Below are 16,664 nucleotides of genomic sequence, written 5' to 3'. Positions count from 1 at the left end.
TCCTAGAGGGCACTTTTTGTCACAAACTGATTTATTGTTTAAATCAGGTTGTGTTTTAAAGTATAAAAAATAGCAATGATTCTAATGTCATAATACAATTTATATATATATACACATATATACACTACCGGTCAAAAGTATAAGGTCACTAAGAAATTTCATTATTTTTTATAGAAAAGCACAGTTTTTTTTCCAATGACGCTAACATTAAATGATTCAGAAATACACTCTATACATTGTTAATGTGGTAATTGACTATTCTAGCTGCAAACATCTGGTTTGTAATGCAATATCTTCGTAGGTGTATAGAGGCCCATTTACAACAACCATCATTCCAGTGTTCTTATGGTACTTTGTGTTTGCTAATTGTTTAAGAAGGCTAATGGATGGTTAGAATACCCTTGAAAACCCGTATTTAGCACAGCTGAAAATGGTTTGGCTGATTAGAGAACCTATACACCTGACCTTCCTTTGAGCTAGTTGAGAATCTGGAGCATTACATTTGTTGGTTCCACTAAACTCTCAAAATGGCCAGAAAAAAAGAACTTTCATGTGAAACTCGACAGTCTAATCTTGTTCTTAGAAATGAATGCTATTCCATGCGAGAAATTGCCAAGAAACTGAAGATTTCCTACAACGGTGTGTACTATTCCCTTCAGAGAAGAGCACAAACAGGCTCTAACAAGAGAGCGGGAGGCCCCGCTGCACAACTGAGCAACAAGAAAAGTACATTAGAGTCTGTAGTTTGAGAAATTAATGCTTCACAAGTCTTCAACTGGCAGCTTCATTAAACAGTACACGCAAAACGCCAGTGTCAACGTCTACAGTGAAGAGGCGACTCCGGGATGCTGGCCTTCAGGGCATAGTAGCAAAGAAAAAGCCATATCTGAGACTGGCTAATAACAGGAAAAGATTAATATGGGCAAAGAACACAGACATTGGACAGAGGAAGATTGGAAAAAAGTGTTATGGACAACGAATCCAAGTTTGAGGTGATTGGATCAAACAGAAGAACATTTCTGAGACGCAGAACAACTGAAAAGATGCTGGAAGAGTGCCTGACGCCATCTGTCAAGCATGGTGGAGGTAATGTGATGGTCTGGGGTTGCTTTGGTGCTGGTAAAGTGGGAGATTTGTACAAGGTAAAAGAGATTTTGAATAAGGAAGGCTATCACTCCATATTGCAATGCCATACCCTGTGGACAGCCTTGATTGGAGCCAATTTCATCCTACAACAGCACACTGACCCAAGGCACACCTCCAAATTATACAAGAACTATTTAGGGAAGAAGCAGGCAGCTGGTATTCTATCTGTAATGGAGTGGCCAGCGCAGTCACCAGACCTCAGCCCCATTGAGCTGTTGTGGGAGCAGCTTGACCGTATGGTACTCAAAAAGTGCCCATCAACCCAAACCAACTTGTGAGAGGGGCTTCTGGAAGCATGCGGTAAAATTTTTCCAGATTACCTCACCAAATTAACTGCTAGAATGCCAAAGGTCTGCAATTCTGTAATTACTGCAAAGGGGGCATTCTTTGACGAAAGCAAAGCTTGAAGGAGAAAATTATTATTTCAAATAAAAATCTTTTTTTGAACCTTGTCAATGTCTGGACTAGATTTTAAATTCATCTGGCAACTCACTTGATTAATAAAAGTATGAGTTTTCATGGAAAACACAAAATTGTCTGGGTGACCCTAAACTTTTGAAAGGTAGTGTGTATATACTGTATATATATATATATATATATATATATATATATATATATATATATATCAGAAAAAAAATAATCTTGCAATCTTCATAAAGGCCATTTCGGATCCATACTTCTTATCCTATTATGAAGAATTTTTAGCAGGCTCCTTTTCATTAGGGGCATGATTACAATGACAGGTAACACTTCCCTTCCCCACTGGTTATACAGCACCATCAATCACAACAAATGTCACAGCTGACCCTGCTCTCCCTCTCTTCACGATGACTTTTGCACATGCTCATTAAACACCTCCATACGAAAGGTGGAATTAGGGTCTGACCATTGCGGCTAAGTACATGTGTTGTTTCCCGAAGCAACAGGAAGTTAGAGTCTTAAACGGCCCCAGTGACTGAGTGAAAATTGCAAGATTTGTATTTTTGATTTTTAATACAGATTATAATCTAAAAAAAAAGTTGCGAAATTAAAAAAAAAGAACACAAAAACTGATAGAACCTTTTGTCCCATTGTGTGCCCTTTAAAGCTACACTCTGACACTAAAATTAACTATACATTTATGTATAGTCACCCTAACTCATGCCTTATGTTTGCATCTCATGCATCTTCCACTCAGATCATTGTTTAAGAAGCAATCCTCCCATCAAAGTTTATATCCTCTTAATATATTGTAATCATCATATTACTGTATATAGCACTGTGCACTTACAATTGCTCAATTTGCCTTTCTACCCAGTTAAAGGGAATCTGTCTCCTATTTTTCCTATATAAGCTTGGGCCACCGCCATCAGGGGGCTTATGTACAGCATCCTGTAATGCTGTAGATAAGCCCCCGATGTAATCTGAAAGATAAGAAAAACAAGTTATATTATACTCACCTGGGGGGGACGGTCCGGTCCTATGGGCGTCACGGTCTGGCGCCTCTCATCTTCATGCAATGACGTCCTCTTCCTTGCTTCTGCCTCGGCTCCTGCGCAGCCGTACTGATTTGCCCTGTTGAGGGCAGAGTAAAGTACTGCAGTGCGCAGGCGCTGGGGCTTTCTTACCTTCCCGACACCTGTGCACTGCAGTAGTTTGCGCTGCCCTCAACAGGGCAGATAAAGTGTGCCTGCGCCGGAGCCGCGACAGAAGCAAGGAAGAGGATGTCATCGCATTAAGATGGGAGGCACCGGACCCGGACCGCGACACCCATCGGACCGGACCGCACCAGACTGCCCCCTCAGGTGAGTATAATATAACTTGCTTTTCTTATCTTTCAGGATACATCGGGGGCTTATCCACAGCATTACAGAATGCTGTAGATAAGCCCCTGATGGAGGTGGCCGCAGCTTATTTACTAAAAAGTAGGTGACAGATTCCCTTTAATTCGTCTCTTTTTAATTAGGTCTATGACATCACGTGATTAAAAACAGTCTCCCTTCCTTTCATGAGTCATCATTAGAACTACAATTCTACCTCACTGCAAACTCCCTGGCAGGGGAAGGAGTGGTGCAGCTGGGTCAGGAGCTGAAGAGGAGGTGGAGCTGGGCTGAGAGTGACTTTGCAGTGATGGATAATTATAATATAGTTCTAACGATGACTCATGTAGGAAAAGTGACTTCCTGTTTTTGCATAGGGCAAAAAAGAGAGAAGAATTAACTGAGTAAAAAATCAAAATGACCAATTGCAAGTACACAGTGCCATAAAATACGATGATTGCAATATATTAGGGGGATAACAACTTTGACGGGAGAAGGAGTGCTTCTTTAAGTTCCTCTTTCTTCCAAAAATGCCATAAACACTGGACTGGTGTCCTGCAAATCTTTTTGCTCAACTATTTACAACCTCTCTATTCGATTTTGCTTTTGTAATTTGTAGCTAAGGCAATGCAACAGCCTCATCCTTAAAATTAACCACTTACATTTACCCTTTTTACAGCATACCTTCAGTCCAATCAGATTATGGGCTGGGGGGAGAAGGCAATCGAGCTGCGTTCTGGAGAGATGGGAACTCTAGAAGGAGTATTCATGCACAAGAAGGCACAGAAGTTAAAATTTTTGTGTGAAAGAAATGACAAGGTAAATCTCATCTACGACTGCTATCAACTATGTGCAAAATAAGGGAAAGGTGTGTTGGTTACAAGCGCTCACTGTTAGAGGAATTATACAGAGTAGGAAATATTCATTCATCAAGATTAAAACTGATAGCCTAGTAGTAATTAATTCTGTTCACACAGACGTTGATGAAATCTCTTTTTTCAAAAAACTATATGACAACCTACTAAATGTAATGGCCACAAACCCTTTCCTACTTCATATGTAATAGTAAAGCATGGACCAAGAGTTCTTGTTGCTCCAAGCTGTACTATTTACAGCAGTCGACATCCTGCTGCAATGAACGGAGGTCATTCCAATTTTCCACTCCTTAATTGTCACTTTCAAAAGCAACGGCAACTAATTTTTAATAAGGAGAGGTCATCCGAGAAATTGTATTATATTTATGCAATCCCAATTCTCCCCCCCAAAAAATTGGACCACTTTGTAAAACTGTAAAGAAAACAAGAACCCAATGATTTGTAAACCTCTTTTCCCCATATTTTATTCACAGTAGAACATAGAACACAGATCAGTGAAAATTGAACATTTTTCAATTTAATTTAAAAAAAAAAATAACAAATTTAGAAATTGATGGCAGTACCTGCCATCTCAAAAAAGTTGGGACAGGAATAACAGAAGACTGGATAAGTAATTAAAAACAGCGTCAATTTTCAACTAAGACACATGACTGTGTAAAAAAAATGTTACAGAGGCAGAGTCTCTCAGAAGCAAATATGGTCAGAGGTCACCAATCTGTGAGAAACAGCGTCTAAGAATTGTGAAACAATTTCAGAAAAATGTTCTTCAATTGCAAAAGACTTTGAATATTCCAGTACATAATATCATCAAAAGGTTCAGAGATTCTGGAGAAATTCATGTGCACAAAAGACAAGATTGATTGTCAAAATTGAATGCTGATGATGTACAGGCCATCAGACGGTACTGCATTAAAAACTGCATGGGCTCAGAAATCATTGGTTAAATGGAGAAATGCAAGATAAAGCTCTATCATGGAGAGATGAAGCCATATATCAAAACAATCAAGAAATGTTGCCGTCTACTTTGGGCCATATCTCCTTTAAAATGGACTGAGGCAAAATGGAAAACTGTTCTGTGATCAGATTAATCAAAATGTGAAATTCTCATGGAAACCAAAGATGTTGTGTCCTGCGGACTCAAGAAGAGAGGGACCGTCCAGCTTGTTATCAGCCCATATTTCGCAAACCTGCATCATTGATGGTATCAATGCATTATTACAATGCATTAGTGTCTATGACATGGGCGGCTTACACATCTTGAAAGGCACCATCAATGCGCAGCCTTATGTAGAGTTTTTAGAACAACATATGGTCCCATTCAGGCAACGTCTATTTAGGAGAAGGCCTTGCATATTTCAGAAGGACGATGATAAACCACATACTGCATGGATCATAACATCATGGCTTTGTAGAAGAAGAGTTCTGATGATGAACTGGGCACCTGCAGTCCAGATCTTCCACCCATAGAAAACAATTGGCTCGTTAAGAAGCAAAAAAATGTAGCAATGGTTCTCATCACTTGACAGCTGTTTACAGACGGTTGTTAACAGAAAAGTGGGTGCTACACAATGGTAGACATGGCCCTGTCCCAATTTTTGTAGATTTGTTGCTGCCATCAATTTCTATATGAATTAATTTGTTCAGTTTAAATGGAAAAATGTCTAATGTTCGCCTTCTTATCTGTGTTTTATATTTTGAGGGAATACAACAGGACTATAAGATTTGCAAATCATTGCCTTATTTTCTTTAGATTTTACACATCTAAAGAAAAAGGAGATTTTCACCAATGACATTTAACATAAAACCCGTCCATGTTGTTGTGATGGTGCTGAGCACGATGGACTGCATCCTCTGATTTTTACAACATAGTCAAGGCATTTGCCAAGAGCTGCCACTAGGTGGAGCACATCGAATACATATCGCATACAGTGTGTCAGTATCAGTTGGATAAATCCATGAAACTAAGTGTAAAGAGGAGCAGATGATTTGGAGGTTTGGAAAGCCAAGCTCTTACTATGAGTGTTTGGTGCAGGATTTATTTTTTTTTCTGCTGTGTCTTTTTGTGAGATAAAAAAAAATGCATAGTATCACAGTTACAGCAAAGTGGAAATTGACCTGAGGTGCATGTTTACGATCCATGGCATGTCAATCTCTCTTGGGGTAAATTTGCACTTTATTTGCAGATTTCCCATATAGACTTGAATGAAAAGAGAAAATGCTGAAGATAATGCCGTATATGACTTTGCAGTGCATAGAAATGAGAGTAATCCTCACATGACTTGATCAATAAAATCTTACTAAAGCAATGTAACTGAGCAAGCAGGAAGTTTCCAAAACAAGGCAGTTTCACTTAAGGTAGCCTGTCATGTTTCCAAATGCTATTGGCCTACAGATATGGGGTAATTTGCAGAATACTAGTGCTTGAAAGCCGAGCGGCCGCTGCACAACTACCAGGAGGAAATGAGGTTTATTCCTCCCGGCGGCAGCTCAGGGCTTTTAGTCATAGGGATCCAGCCAACGTGGATTCAGTCACCGCTCAATACATAGTGGCGGAAGTAAAACGCCCCGCCACTGACAGCCGGCTCACCGGACATCAGTCCTGAGGTGGCTGTCAGTCAGTGCTGGGGCATGGTCAATGGCTGCCGCTTACTATGTACATTGACAGAAGCTGCACCTCTATGACTGGAGGAATAAAGAACTGCGGCGGCTGCACAGCTTCATTAATGTGAGATTAACCCCATGTCTGCAGGTTAATAGTGTTTGGGGGCTTCTATACAAAACATGATAGACCAAAAAGAGACAAACTCCATAACAGAACAATATGATTCAATCGTATGTAAAAAAAAAAAAAAAAAAATAAGAAAAATTAACTGAAAAATTGCCAGTAGCCTAAGGATTTACACACACTGTCTTTTGTTCATTCAGAATCCACCTGGAAAAATTTATTAAAAATAGGAACATATTCACGGCAATGTCGAAACAACATTCTGTGCATATATTTTTTCTTTTTATATCCATTTTCGAAAGCTGGTAACAAAGCGGTTAAAAGAAGCGATCTGACCATTCTTCAGGTGGCTTCTGCTTAGAAACCGCTGCTATTTTATATATGAAAAAAAAAAAACTATAAGAAAGTCAACAAAGAAGGCGCTTAGGGAAAAACACTGCTGATGTTTTCCGGAGCTTCTTCTCCTTGAAAAACTACGCGGGTACACCAGCATCTAGACGAGGCCATGTATGCATACGGTCTAATCAAAAACGCAACAAATTCTCATTGTGAGAACTTGGCTCCAATACAGAGAGGTTTGATGCTCTATTCTAGAGACATCGTGTAGGATACAGTTCTAATCATTAATACAAATAAAGAAGGGAAATAAAACCACAAAGTGTTCTGGTCGATTATTTCACCGTAGAATCTGCATTTCTACAAAGCATTTTAGAACGTTGAGGTCAGCCGGAATCATCCATCCGCCTCTATATTTTTGGAATTATGATTTGATTGCCTCTAATTGGACAGACTGAGTTTGGATGATTTACTCGCCATTCTCTTCACGCCTTGGGAATTACAAACCGGATTTGGCTAATAAATAAGAGAAGCTAATGTCCCCGTCACCGTGTGAACTCTCCTGTCATCTGGTAATTCTCCCATGTAATAGGAGAAGTGCCGCGTGTGACAGGGACAGATCTAATAAACGGGACAGGGGTTGGACATTAGTGGCAGCCGTCTGACCGACACAGGGTTATTTTCTTTATTGCTGTGACCTATTTATGAAAATCTATTTCTTGAGGGGAAAGCTGTCAGAGACGACTCCTGTCAGGCCGCGCACAATCCTACTCCGTCCTGATAGTCTGTTTATGGCCGAGACACTTCAGACAGTTTATTCAATTTAACAGAGAAAGAAACTGTCCAATAGACTCCATAGAAGTCATCTTAAAAAGTCATCTCGAGAGAAGAGTCCTTCATAAAAGTGCTGCTCAGAAAGGAATGGATGGGAGAGTAAGGCTATGTGCACACCTTAGAAAAGAGGTGCAGAATTTTCTGCACAAAATCCGCAGCTCCTGGCAGAATCCGCAGCCGCGGATTTACTGCGGATTTTGTGTGGTTTTTATGTGGAATTGCTGCGGATTTTCTGCGGTTTTTGCCACTGCGGAATTTTAACATGGAGGGGTGCAGAAACGCTGCGGATCCGCACAAAAGAAGTGACATGCACTTCTTTGAAATCCACAGCAATTCCGCACAGCTATTTTTTCCCATTAACTAACATTGTACTGTACATCACAGTGTGGATCTGTAGCGTTTCTGCGTGGCAAAATCCGCATCGTGTGCATATAGCCTAAAGGTGACCGTACACATTGGGATAGTCACGGTCCAATTTGGTGTCTAGCCACCATCTAATGTGTATTGGGGCTTCCAAATTCTCCCCAAATGTCATCCAGAGAATGAGGTGGAATTAAAAAAAAATAAGTTCTGAAATGTCTCATCTTGGTATGATTTTTTTTACATGACAGAAACCTGCCATTTTAAAAGACCTTTTATATCCACTATATCAGTTCTCAGATATGTAAACGTGCATGGGTTTCACTAGCAGAAGGGGAATAAGTCTGGCAGGGACTTATCCCCCATAGATTAAAAAAAAGATTGGGCATGTTGAAATCCGACATTTCCAGTTCGTTTTTTCCCCTAAATCAGCAATCAGATGGACGCAATATGGAACGTCCCTATACATATTAGATTGGTGGCCTGTCTAGGTTTCCCTAACTTTAACCCACTGTATTTTGGCACCTTAAGGCATACAGGATGTATATATATATATAATTTCTTAGCATTCTTGCCATGATTATACATATTCATAATATCTTTTTCTTAGGTGTTTTTTGCTTCTATACAATCTGGTGGCGGCAGTCAAATTTACTTCATGACCCTTGGACAAAATGTTCTCTTCAACTGGTAATCGAAGGTCAAGCATCCAGATTGCAAACCAAACTTGTGGCTGTGAGACAAACCAAAGAAGGTCCAAGCGATTGTCCATTGGTGGTAGATGCACTTCTTGTGTACGGAGAAAGAAGATCTTGTAGCATTAAACGTATCTGTGGTTACAGCTACAATTTACAGTATGGATGCTGCAGACGTGATTTTCATGTTATTGATGCCAGGTTCTGGGGCTATTGGAGACCACTGTGGCCGACAGCTGGGGGTCATGGATTTAGCGTAGCACAAGACATAGACTGATTAAACGTTAGTAACATTCCTATCCGTACTTGAGAAACCTGCATTACTCGCGCTATACTGGTACATTATCATGGTAAAGGTCTTAGAAATCAGCCAGGTAGGATAGTCTGGCAATAGAAGTAGGACAATGTCATTTTCTGAATTGCACAATAAGCTCGATGCTAAGAACAAAATTGTCTACTGCAAAATTGTTTTTTAATTTTTAATTAGGCTAGGGTCACATTGCGTTAGTGCAATCCGTTTAGCGCTAGCGGATTGCGCTAACGCAATGTTTTTTATGGGGCCGCGTTCGGGGTCGCAGTAACGTCCCCGCTCTCGCAGATCCCCGCGTTGCATGGCGTTAATTTCGCCGTGCAACGCTGTCCGTTTAACGCGGTCCCATAACGCAATGGGAACCCAGCCTTACCGTATTGTGTTGTCGGCTTACAAGTGTTTTATGAAAGCGTCTAACTTCAAAGGGCAAATCCAGTAAAGAGATTAATGGGTTTTCCTTTTAAAAAAAAAAATCTGTTATTGAAAGTCCAGCCAGTCACTCATTTGTGATCAATGACACGGTTAAAGGGAATCCGTCAGCAGTTTTTTTGCAGTGTAATCTGAGAGCAGCATGATGTAGGTGCAAACAGCCCGATTCCTGCAATGTGTCACTTACTAGACTTTGTATTGTAAGAAAATCGGTTTTTCATCTGCAGATTATCAATAGAGGACTAGGCTTCTCGTGCCATGTAGTCCTACTGCTCCAACCCCACCACTGATTAGCAGCTTTCAGCCTATGAATAGTATACACAGAAAGCGACCAATCAGTGGTGGGGGCGGGGTTATACAGAGCTCAGCATTCAGAGCACTGCTAGATCTTCAGCAGAGAAAACAGGGATTTTATCAAAATGACAGCAAGCAGCTTAGAAAGTGACATCGCTGGAATCAGGGTCTCAGTCTTTACATCATGCTCCTCTCAGATTACAAAGCAAAAACCTGGTGACAAATTATATTTAACATTATTAAAAAAAATTAACTTAGAAATGAAGAATAAAAGTATGTAAGAGATAAACTTGTCCGCACTGTATAGGAAGTGAAAAATTTTCTGCATTGTCCTGAAGCAGTCTTGTAGAAATCCCACAGAGGCTATTCTCCTGATCTATTCCATTTATAGCTGTCAGATGGATGTGGGAATTGTGTCTCGGGCAGGAGGACGTGCCTCGTTCAGGGGCATGCCTTGGACGTGTCTCTAGGTCAAGAAGATGTATATCTCTGCCAGATGGGAGGGGGTGTACATCTCAGGCAAAAGGTGTGTCAGCCAATGGGGCATGTGTCTCGGCCAAGGGCATGTGTCAGCCAATGGGGCATGTGTCTCGGCCGAGGCGGTGTGTCAGCCAATGGGGCATGTGTCTCGGCCAAGGGCATGTGTCAGCCAATGGGGCACATGTCTCGACCGAGGGGGTGTGTCGGCCAATGGGTCATGTGTCTCGGCCAAGGGGGTGTGTCGGTCAATGGGTCATGTGTCTCGGCCAAGGGCATGTGTCAGCCAATGGGGCACGTGTCTCGGCCAAGCGGGTGTGTCGGTCAATGGGTCATGTGTCTCGGCCAAGGGGGTGTGTTTTGGAAAATGGAGTGTGTTAATTTTTTTGTTTTTTGTCTCTTACTGCAAATCGAGCGAAGGGTGATGTCTCCGTCTGTGGTTGGCTGATTTCAGGTGCATACAGAACAATTATTTATACACAGGAATTCTTAGTTTTTATTTTAATATGAGAAATAATGGTATCAAAGAAGTGAAGGAGATTACTAGAGGAATTGAGGATTATTGGCCTGCCCTGATCACATTTCTTGCACAAGGCAATGGTTCCCACTTAGGCTACTTTCAGACTTGCGTTTTTTTGAATCGTCAAAAATCTGAATCTGTCGTTTTTTGAGAATGCAGGATCCTGCATTTTCCAATAGACTTGTATTAGCGACGGATTGTGATGGAAGGCCAATGTGACGGAAGGCCATCCGTTGCATCCGTTGCATGCACTGGATCCGTCGAGAAATAGCAGTCAGTCATGCAAAAAAAAACGTTCATAGGAACGTTTTTTCTGCATGCCGGAAAAATCAGTCAGCAACGCATCCTGCGCTGCCCGTCATCGGCTATAATGGAAGCAAATGGACGCAGGATCCGTCGCTGACCGTCACACACTGGAATCCAGTGACGGATCCAGTTTTTCAACTCTGAGCATGCCCAGAAAGATTTTCATTTCCGGAAAAATGTCCCAGTCTCTCTCTCTTTCGTCCCCGGACATTTAATTCCCGGAATTTCTGTGCGACGAATCCATCATTACACTGGATCCGTCGCACACGTTTTTCCCTATTTTTGTGATGTCCATCGATACGTCATTTTGCTGGACCACGACGGACAGCAAAAACCGCAAGTGTGAAAGTAGCCTTAGAGTCCACTAAGCTTCCATGTGAACACAGCCTAAGTGGTATATACTATATTCCCTCCTAGCTGTAGATCCTTGTACTCTAAGGACAGGAAAGTAGATTGTATCAGATAGATCTTCATATCTTACTGGAATTGCCCTTTAAAGGTTTTCAGGTCTTGATTTCCCTCTGATATTCCCAAATTTGTCATAGTCCTGTATCTGCCGGGCCTGTGCAGGTCAGGAGTTTTACTGTATTGCTATCTATTACTACTTAAAATTTTGGATGCATCTAAAAATTATATATTCTGTGTAATCACCAGCTCCTTGATATTGCACTTTTGTCTCAGAATTTGCTCATGCTCCGCTGACACTGTAATATAACTCTTACTTGAAGGACAGGGGACTATTAAAATGTACAAAGTCTGTACTCTGCAATGTAAAATATTCCTGTATTATAGTTTAAATGCAATTTTAGTTATCATATGCATGAGGAGGTAATAATCAATGCTCTGCCTGTAGATCAGTTACTTACCATTGTCATGTCTAATTAATTTGAAAATTATTTTAACAGTAATTCAAAATAATCCTAATAGACTGATATACTGTAGCGCGCCTCGCTTCTGAGAAGTTCCCAGAGCATCATGTGAGCTTATATGGAGGTAGGATCTGGGGACGCAAAATATAATATTTCTTCAAAATTAGTATATGGGGTTTTCTTTGAATATATGTAATGCAAGCAGTGTCTGTTCCAAGGGCAACTGCAGAAGTGTATAATAAAAGGTCTGTTCAGTACTGAATGTATTGCCATGCTGGTCTAATAGAGGGAGACCCCCTAGTTTAGCACCTTACCTACTGGCTATAGCGCCCCCTGTGGTATGGAGCTGGCAGCTTGTCTATGCAGTACAGTACAGAACAAGCTCCGGCTGATGAGTGGAAAATGCGGAAGAGATGTGGGGAAAGCCCCTGGACGGTTGTTTATGCAGTAAGAGCACATGAGTTGGACATGTCAGGACTTGTTCAGAAACCAACATCCAAAACAAAGTTACTATCACATCAGTGCACAAATGGTTAAAGGGGTATTCCCATCTCCAAGATAATATCCCAATATGTAGTAGGTGTAATAATAATAATATTAGCAAATACCTCCAATTAGAAATGTAGTATAGTTTTTCTGATTCGTTAAGTCTCTCTCCTCATGTGCAGGTATTGCAGGCCCTTAAATACCCTTGGTTACGACCACTGATATAGTGACAGCTAGTTGCTAGTGGTCATAACCATGGATACCTAAGATCCTGCAATGACTGCACATGAAGAAAGAGACTTAGAGAATCAGGAAAACTATACTACATTTCTAATTGGAGGCATTTGCTAATATTATTATTACACCTACTACATATTGGGATAGGATCTTGGAGCTGGGAATACCCCTTTAACCAGTTGTGCACTGATGTGATACAAGACAGTAACTTTGTTTTGGATGTTGGTGTCTGGACAAGTCCTGACATGTCCAACTCATGTGCTCTAACTGCATAAACAACCATCAGGGGGCTTTCCCCACATGTCTTCTGCATTTTCCACTCATCAGCAGGGGACGTTCTGTTCTGTACTGCATGGACAAGCTGCCAGCTCCATACCACAGGGGGCGCTGTGCAGCTGCTGAGCACAATAGCCAGTAGGTGAGGTGCTAAACTAGGGGGTCTCCTTCTGTTAGACCAGAATACTGATACTCAAATGATAGACTGAAATAACTGCGATCATTGCTGCTGCATACATTGTCCTTACCAGTCATATGGAGGAATAAGTACTCACCAGTCAATTGGATCTCTAAAATATATTTATAGGGAACTACGGCCACTAGTGACGAGCCTCTCTCCATGTTACAGGCAGAGTGATAAAATCATCGTTTATACACTGAAATTTTATTTCTCTTTTTGGCCAGGTGTTACACAAAATATTCAGAATCTGTCCATTTTCATTTACTCAGTTAAATGTTTTTTGCAGTTTTCTATCCACGTTTGATGCAATGTTTGAAATCTCAAATCATATTGGTGGGAGCCGACACCAAGGACCTCTACAGATGAGCTGTTACCAGCTCTGGTGCTGGCTGGATGGAAGTATAGGGCTAAGTGTGTTGTCTGGACTGACTGGCGGCACGATACAACCGATGATTGATGAACCTTTACCGATCAGCTGAGGTTTAAATGGCCGACCTAAGAAAATGATGCGCAATGAGCGATCTGTCGTTGATGTTGCTGATGGTTCTCGGCAGCGCGAGTCCTGTTTACACCAGACCATGGACAGCTAAGAACAATGATCTTGTGTCATTTCACCCAATGGACGAGTGTCGGTTAGTTCATCTGGTGATCGCAGCCTGTTTACACTGAAAGATAATTGTGAAACAAGGATTTGTAACAAGCATCGTTCCTGATTATCTCACAGTGTAAATGCTGCTCAACAGTACAACTCCATCACACTGTTTAGTGGCCATTCAACTGATTGGGAGCTCTCCACAATAGCCACTAGACAGCATTCAGTGCTCCAGAGCTGTACTCCGACATTGCTTACATCCAGGTGCCCTAAGAGCTGCCAGCAGCTGATTCGTTGTGGAGCCGGATGTTTGACCCCAACTGATCTGATGCTGATGACAAATCCCATTGATAGGGCACGAATGTAAAAAATGGAAAACTCCTTTAAGGGAATATACACACTACATATTTTCCAGGTGAGACCTCTCTGAAATCCATCTGAAAAAAGTGCTCAGAAAGCGCTCATAAGAATGAGCCCATGCACTTCTATGCTGTTCACATGCTAAAGCTTCTGAGCGCCTTTTAACCGCTTCAGGTTTCGAAAGACGCAAAGCGGTTAACAAAAGTGAGCAGCACATTAGACTTTAGAAAATAAAATAGACACCCCAAAAAAAAAAGTTGTGAAAAACACTCAAAAAAAAGCCCCTGGTAGTCAAAAACAAAGATAAAGCACTCAGGAAACATCTAAAAAGATGCAAAAAATATATATAATTCAGGACACGACGTGTTCTGAAGCATCTCCCTCTTGTAAGACTCAGTGGGTTGACCAGCAAGTAACAGACGTTGTGTGCACAAATTCTGAACATAGTTTATACATAACGTGCACAGCACAAGACCATAATCTGAGCAGCGTTCGCTTCCGTTATGGCGGTCATCCAGACTTCGTTACTAAAATAGTCACTTGATCTGGCTGTTAACCCGTTAGAGACGTTTTTCCGTTTGATTCTTCCCCTTTATAAGCATGCATCTTTTCCACTTCCCTTCTGCATTTCTCATGACACATGATTTTATGTAACTTCAAACTATTCCTTTTTATTTCTTTGTATATCAGATGTTATATAACAGGAAAGTGGGGAGGGGGAGAGACAGATTTTTTTTAAGTCATTATAGATCAAATTAGTATTACGTTAGACCATAATAAAATAGAGTGTATGGCGACTGGACTGCAGAATATAAGCCAAAAAAAACTTCTACAGTGGCATGGAAAAATGTGGGCGTCCCTTGTCACAATAATTGTTATTGTGAACAGTTAAGCAAGTTGAAGATGAAATAATCTCTAAATGAGCTAAAGTTAAAGATGACACATTTCCTTTGTATTTTATGCAAAATAAATATATATACTTTTATCTTTTACATTTTAAAAATTAAACAAAATGGAAAATGGGCTGATTCAAAAGTTTGGGCACCCTGCATGGTTACTACCTAGTAGCACCCCCTTTTGCACAGATTTTCAATGATGTTTAAATCAGGGGACTGTGAGGGCCATTGTAAAACCTTCAGCTTGTACCTTAGCCACAGGACAACAAAATAAAGTAGCATTTAATCTTGTGTCAGTTCTAAGACATGTGTCAGTGGCTTTACATTGATGCTTGCAAATAATGAATTACGGTGTTAAACTTGTAACACAAATAGGTATCCTTGTGGTTAATACCTTACATCCAGATTTCCACTGGTATAGGGAAGATTCTCGCATGAATTGGTGGAAAGAAGTCTCAAAAGTTAGTTGCAGCACACCTCAAAGCCGGGAGCCCCAGCCGGTGACTTACCAGATGTGGTTTGTGCCGCGTGTAGGAGCAGTCGGCCTGTGACGTCACTTGAGTATGGAGTCCCAAAGGGTCGTACTTTCCCTTACACATTACGGAGATACTGCTGTCTCTTTCATCAGTGGGTACCCTCCATTAACCATTGGTCTTAGTAAATAATGAACTGTGCCTGCCAACCGTGGTATTTGCTTTGTCAACTACGGCTATTGGATAATGAATTTTACTGTATGGTGTATGCTGTTTAACTATGTTTTGTTGTTTTGAATATATCCTTTATTTATTGCAATTTGCAATGGGTGACTATTAATTCAATTTAAGCAGGCAAGCAGGCATTTTCACAATTGATGGGGATTGGGGATTATTGTGGTGGTACCTTATAGGACTACATACCGCATATGTTCACACTATATAGCGCAGAGACTTTTTTTCCTTTTAATTTTAATCTCATTAGTAATACACCACCATGAGGTGTTTTTTGTCTTGTGCAGGTATTTTATATATGTCTTTGCACATGTTTCCCTTTGCCTAGATGTCCTATAGTTCTGAATAGTGCAGGTAACAATATCTAAATTATTGTAATATGGTGCTATATTGTAATTTGCTTTTAAAGAATCATTAATTCCATTATTTTGTACAAGTAAAAAGGTCTTACATACAAAATACATATATGAAACACAATAAACAAGCTAGTAGTGACAGACTGGTGCAGAAGGGGAGATGACTCAGCCCTCATGGGTTTACAAACTACAGGGTACTTGGGGAAAAAAAACAGGGGTGGACATACCATTGCTGCAACCTGTAAAACATGCAGTGTGACCCAAGAGGTAACATGGTCCACCTCTACCTCTAAAGCAGTTTCTGGCAGACACATTTGGATCTTTAGAATGTTCTTGCAAAGTGGGCCTCTTCGCTCTGTGTCCATCGCTGAAGCAGACAGCAAGCTGGAAGGTTGCAGCAGCTTTGGTGCTAGTGAGGTGATAGTGTGGTCCTTGCAGGATGTAGGCTTTCCTGAAAGATGAGTTTTGAGGTTTCATCTGAAGGTTCCCAATATGGATGAAAATTGGATGTGTTGGGGCACGGAAGTAGAGAGGATGGGGGATGTTTGGGAGAAGGCTTAGAGGCTATTGGGTGAGGAACATACAAGGGTAGAGGAGG

The 16,664-nt window shown here is 40.9% G+C and overlaps 1 protein-coding gene across 1 annotated transcript in view; it reads left to right on the top strand.

The window, feature by feature from the left end:
* Positions 1-12,302, top strand: part of NRK (Nik related kinase) — a 379,988-nt gene extending 367,686 nt beyond the window's left edge. Inside the window, exons 31-32 of the mRNA XM_069747076.1 lie at positions 3,625-3,764; positions 8,686-12,302. Coding sequence (XP_069603177.1) covers positions 3,625-3,764; positions 8,686-8,769 — 224 coding nt within the window. The 3' untranslated portion in view covers positions 8,770-12,302. The remainder of the gene's footprint in view (positions 1-3,624; positions 3,765-8,685) is intronic.
* Positions 12,303-16,664: the final 4,362 nt, after the last annotated feature.

This window comes from Ranitomeya imitator, chromosome 2 (genome assembly GCF_032444005.1).
Source record: "Ranitomeya imitator isolate aRanImi1 chromosome 2, aRanImi1.pri, whole genome shotgun sequence".
NCBI lineage: Eukaryota > Metazoa > Chordata > Amphibia > Anura > Dendrobatidae > Ranitomeya > Ranitomeya imitator.
The sequence above is the reverse complement of the archived record's forward strand: the minus strand, read 5'-3'. Positions and strand labels throughout refer to the sequence as shown.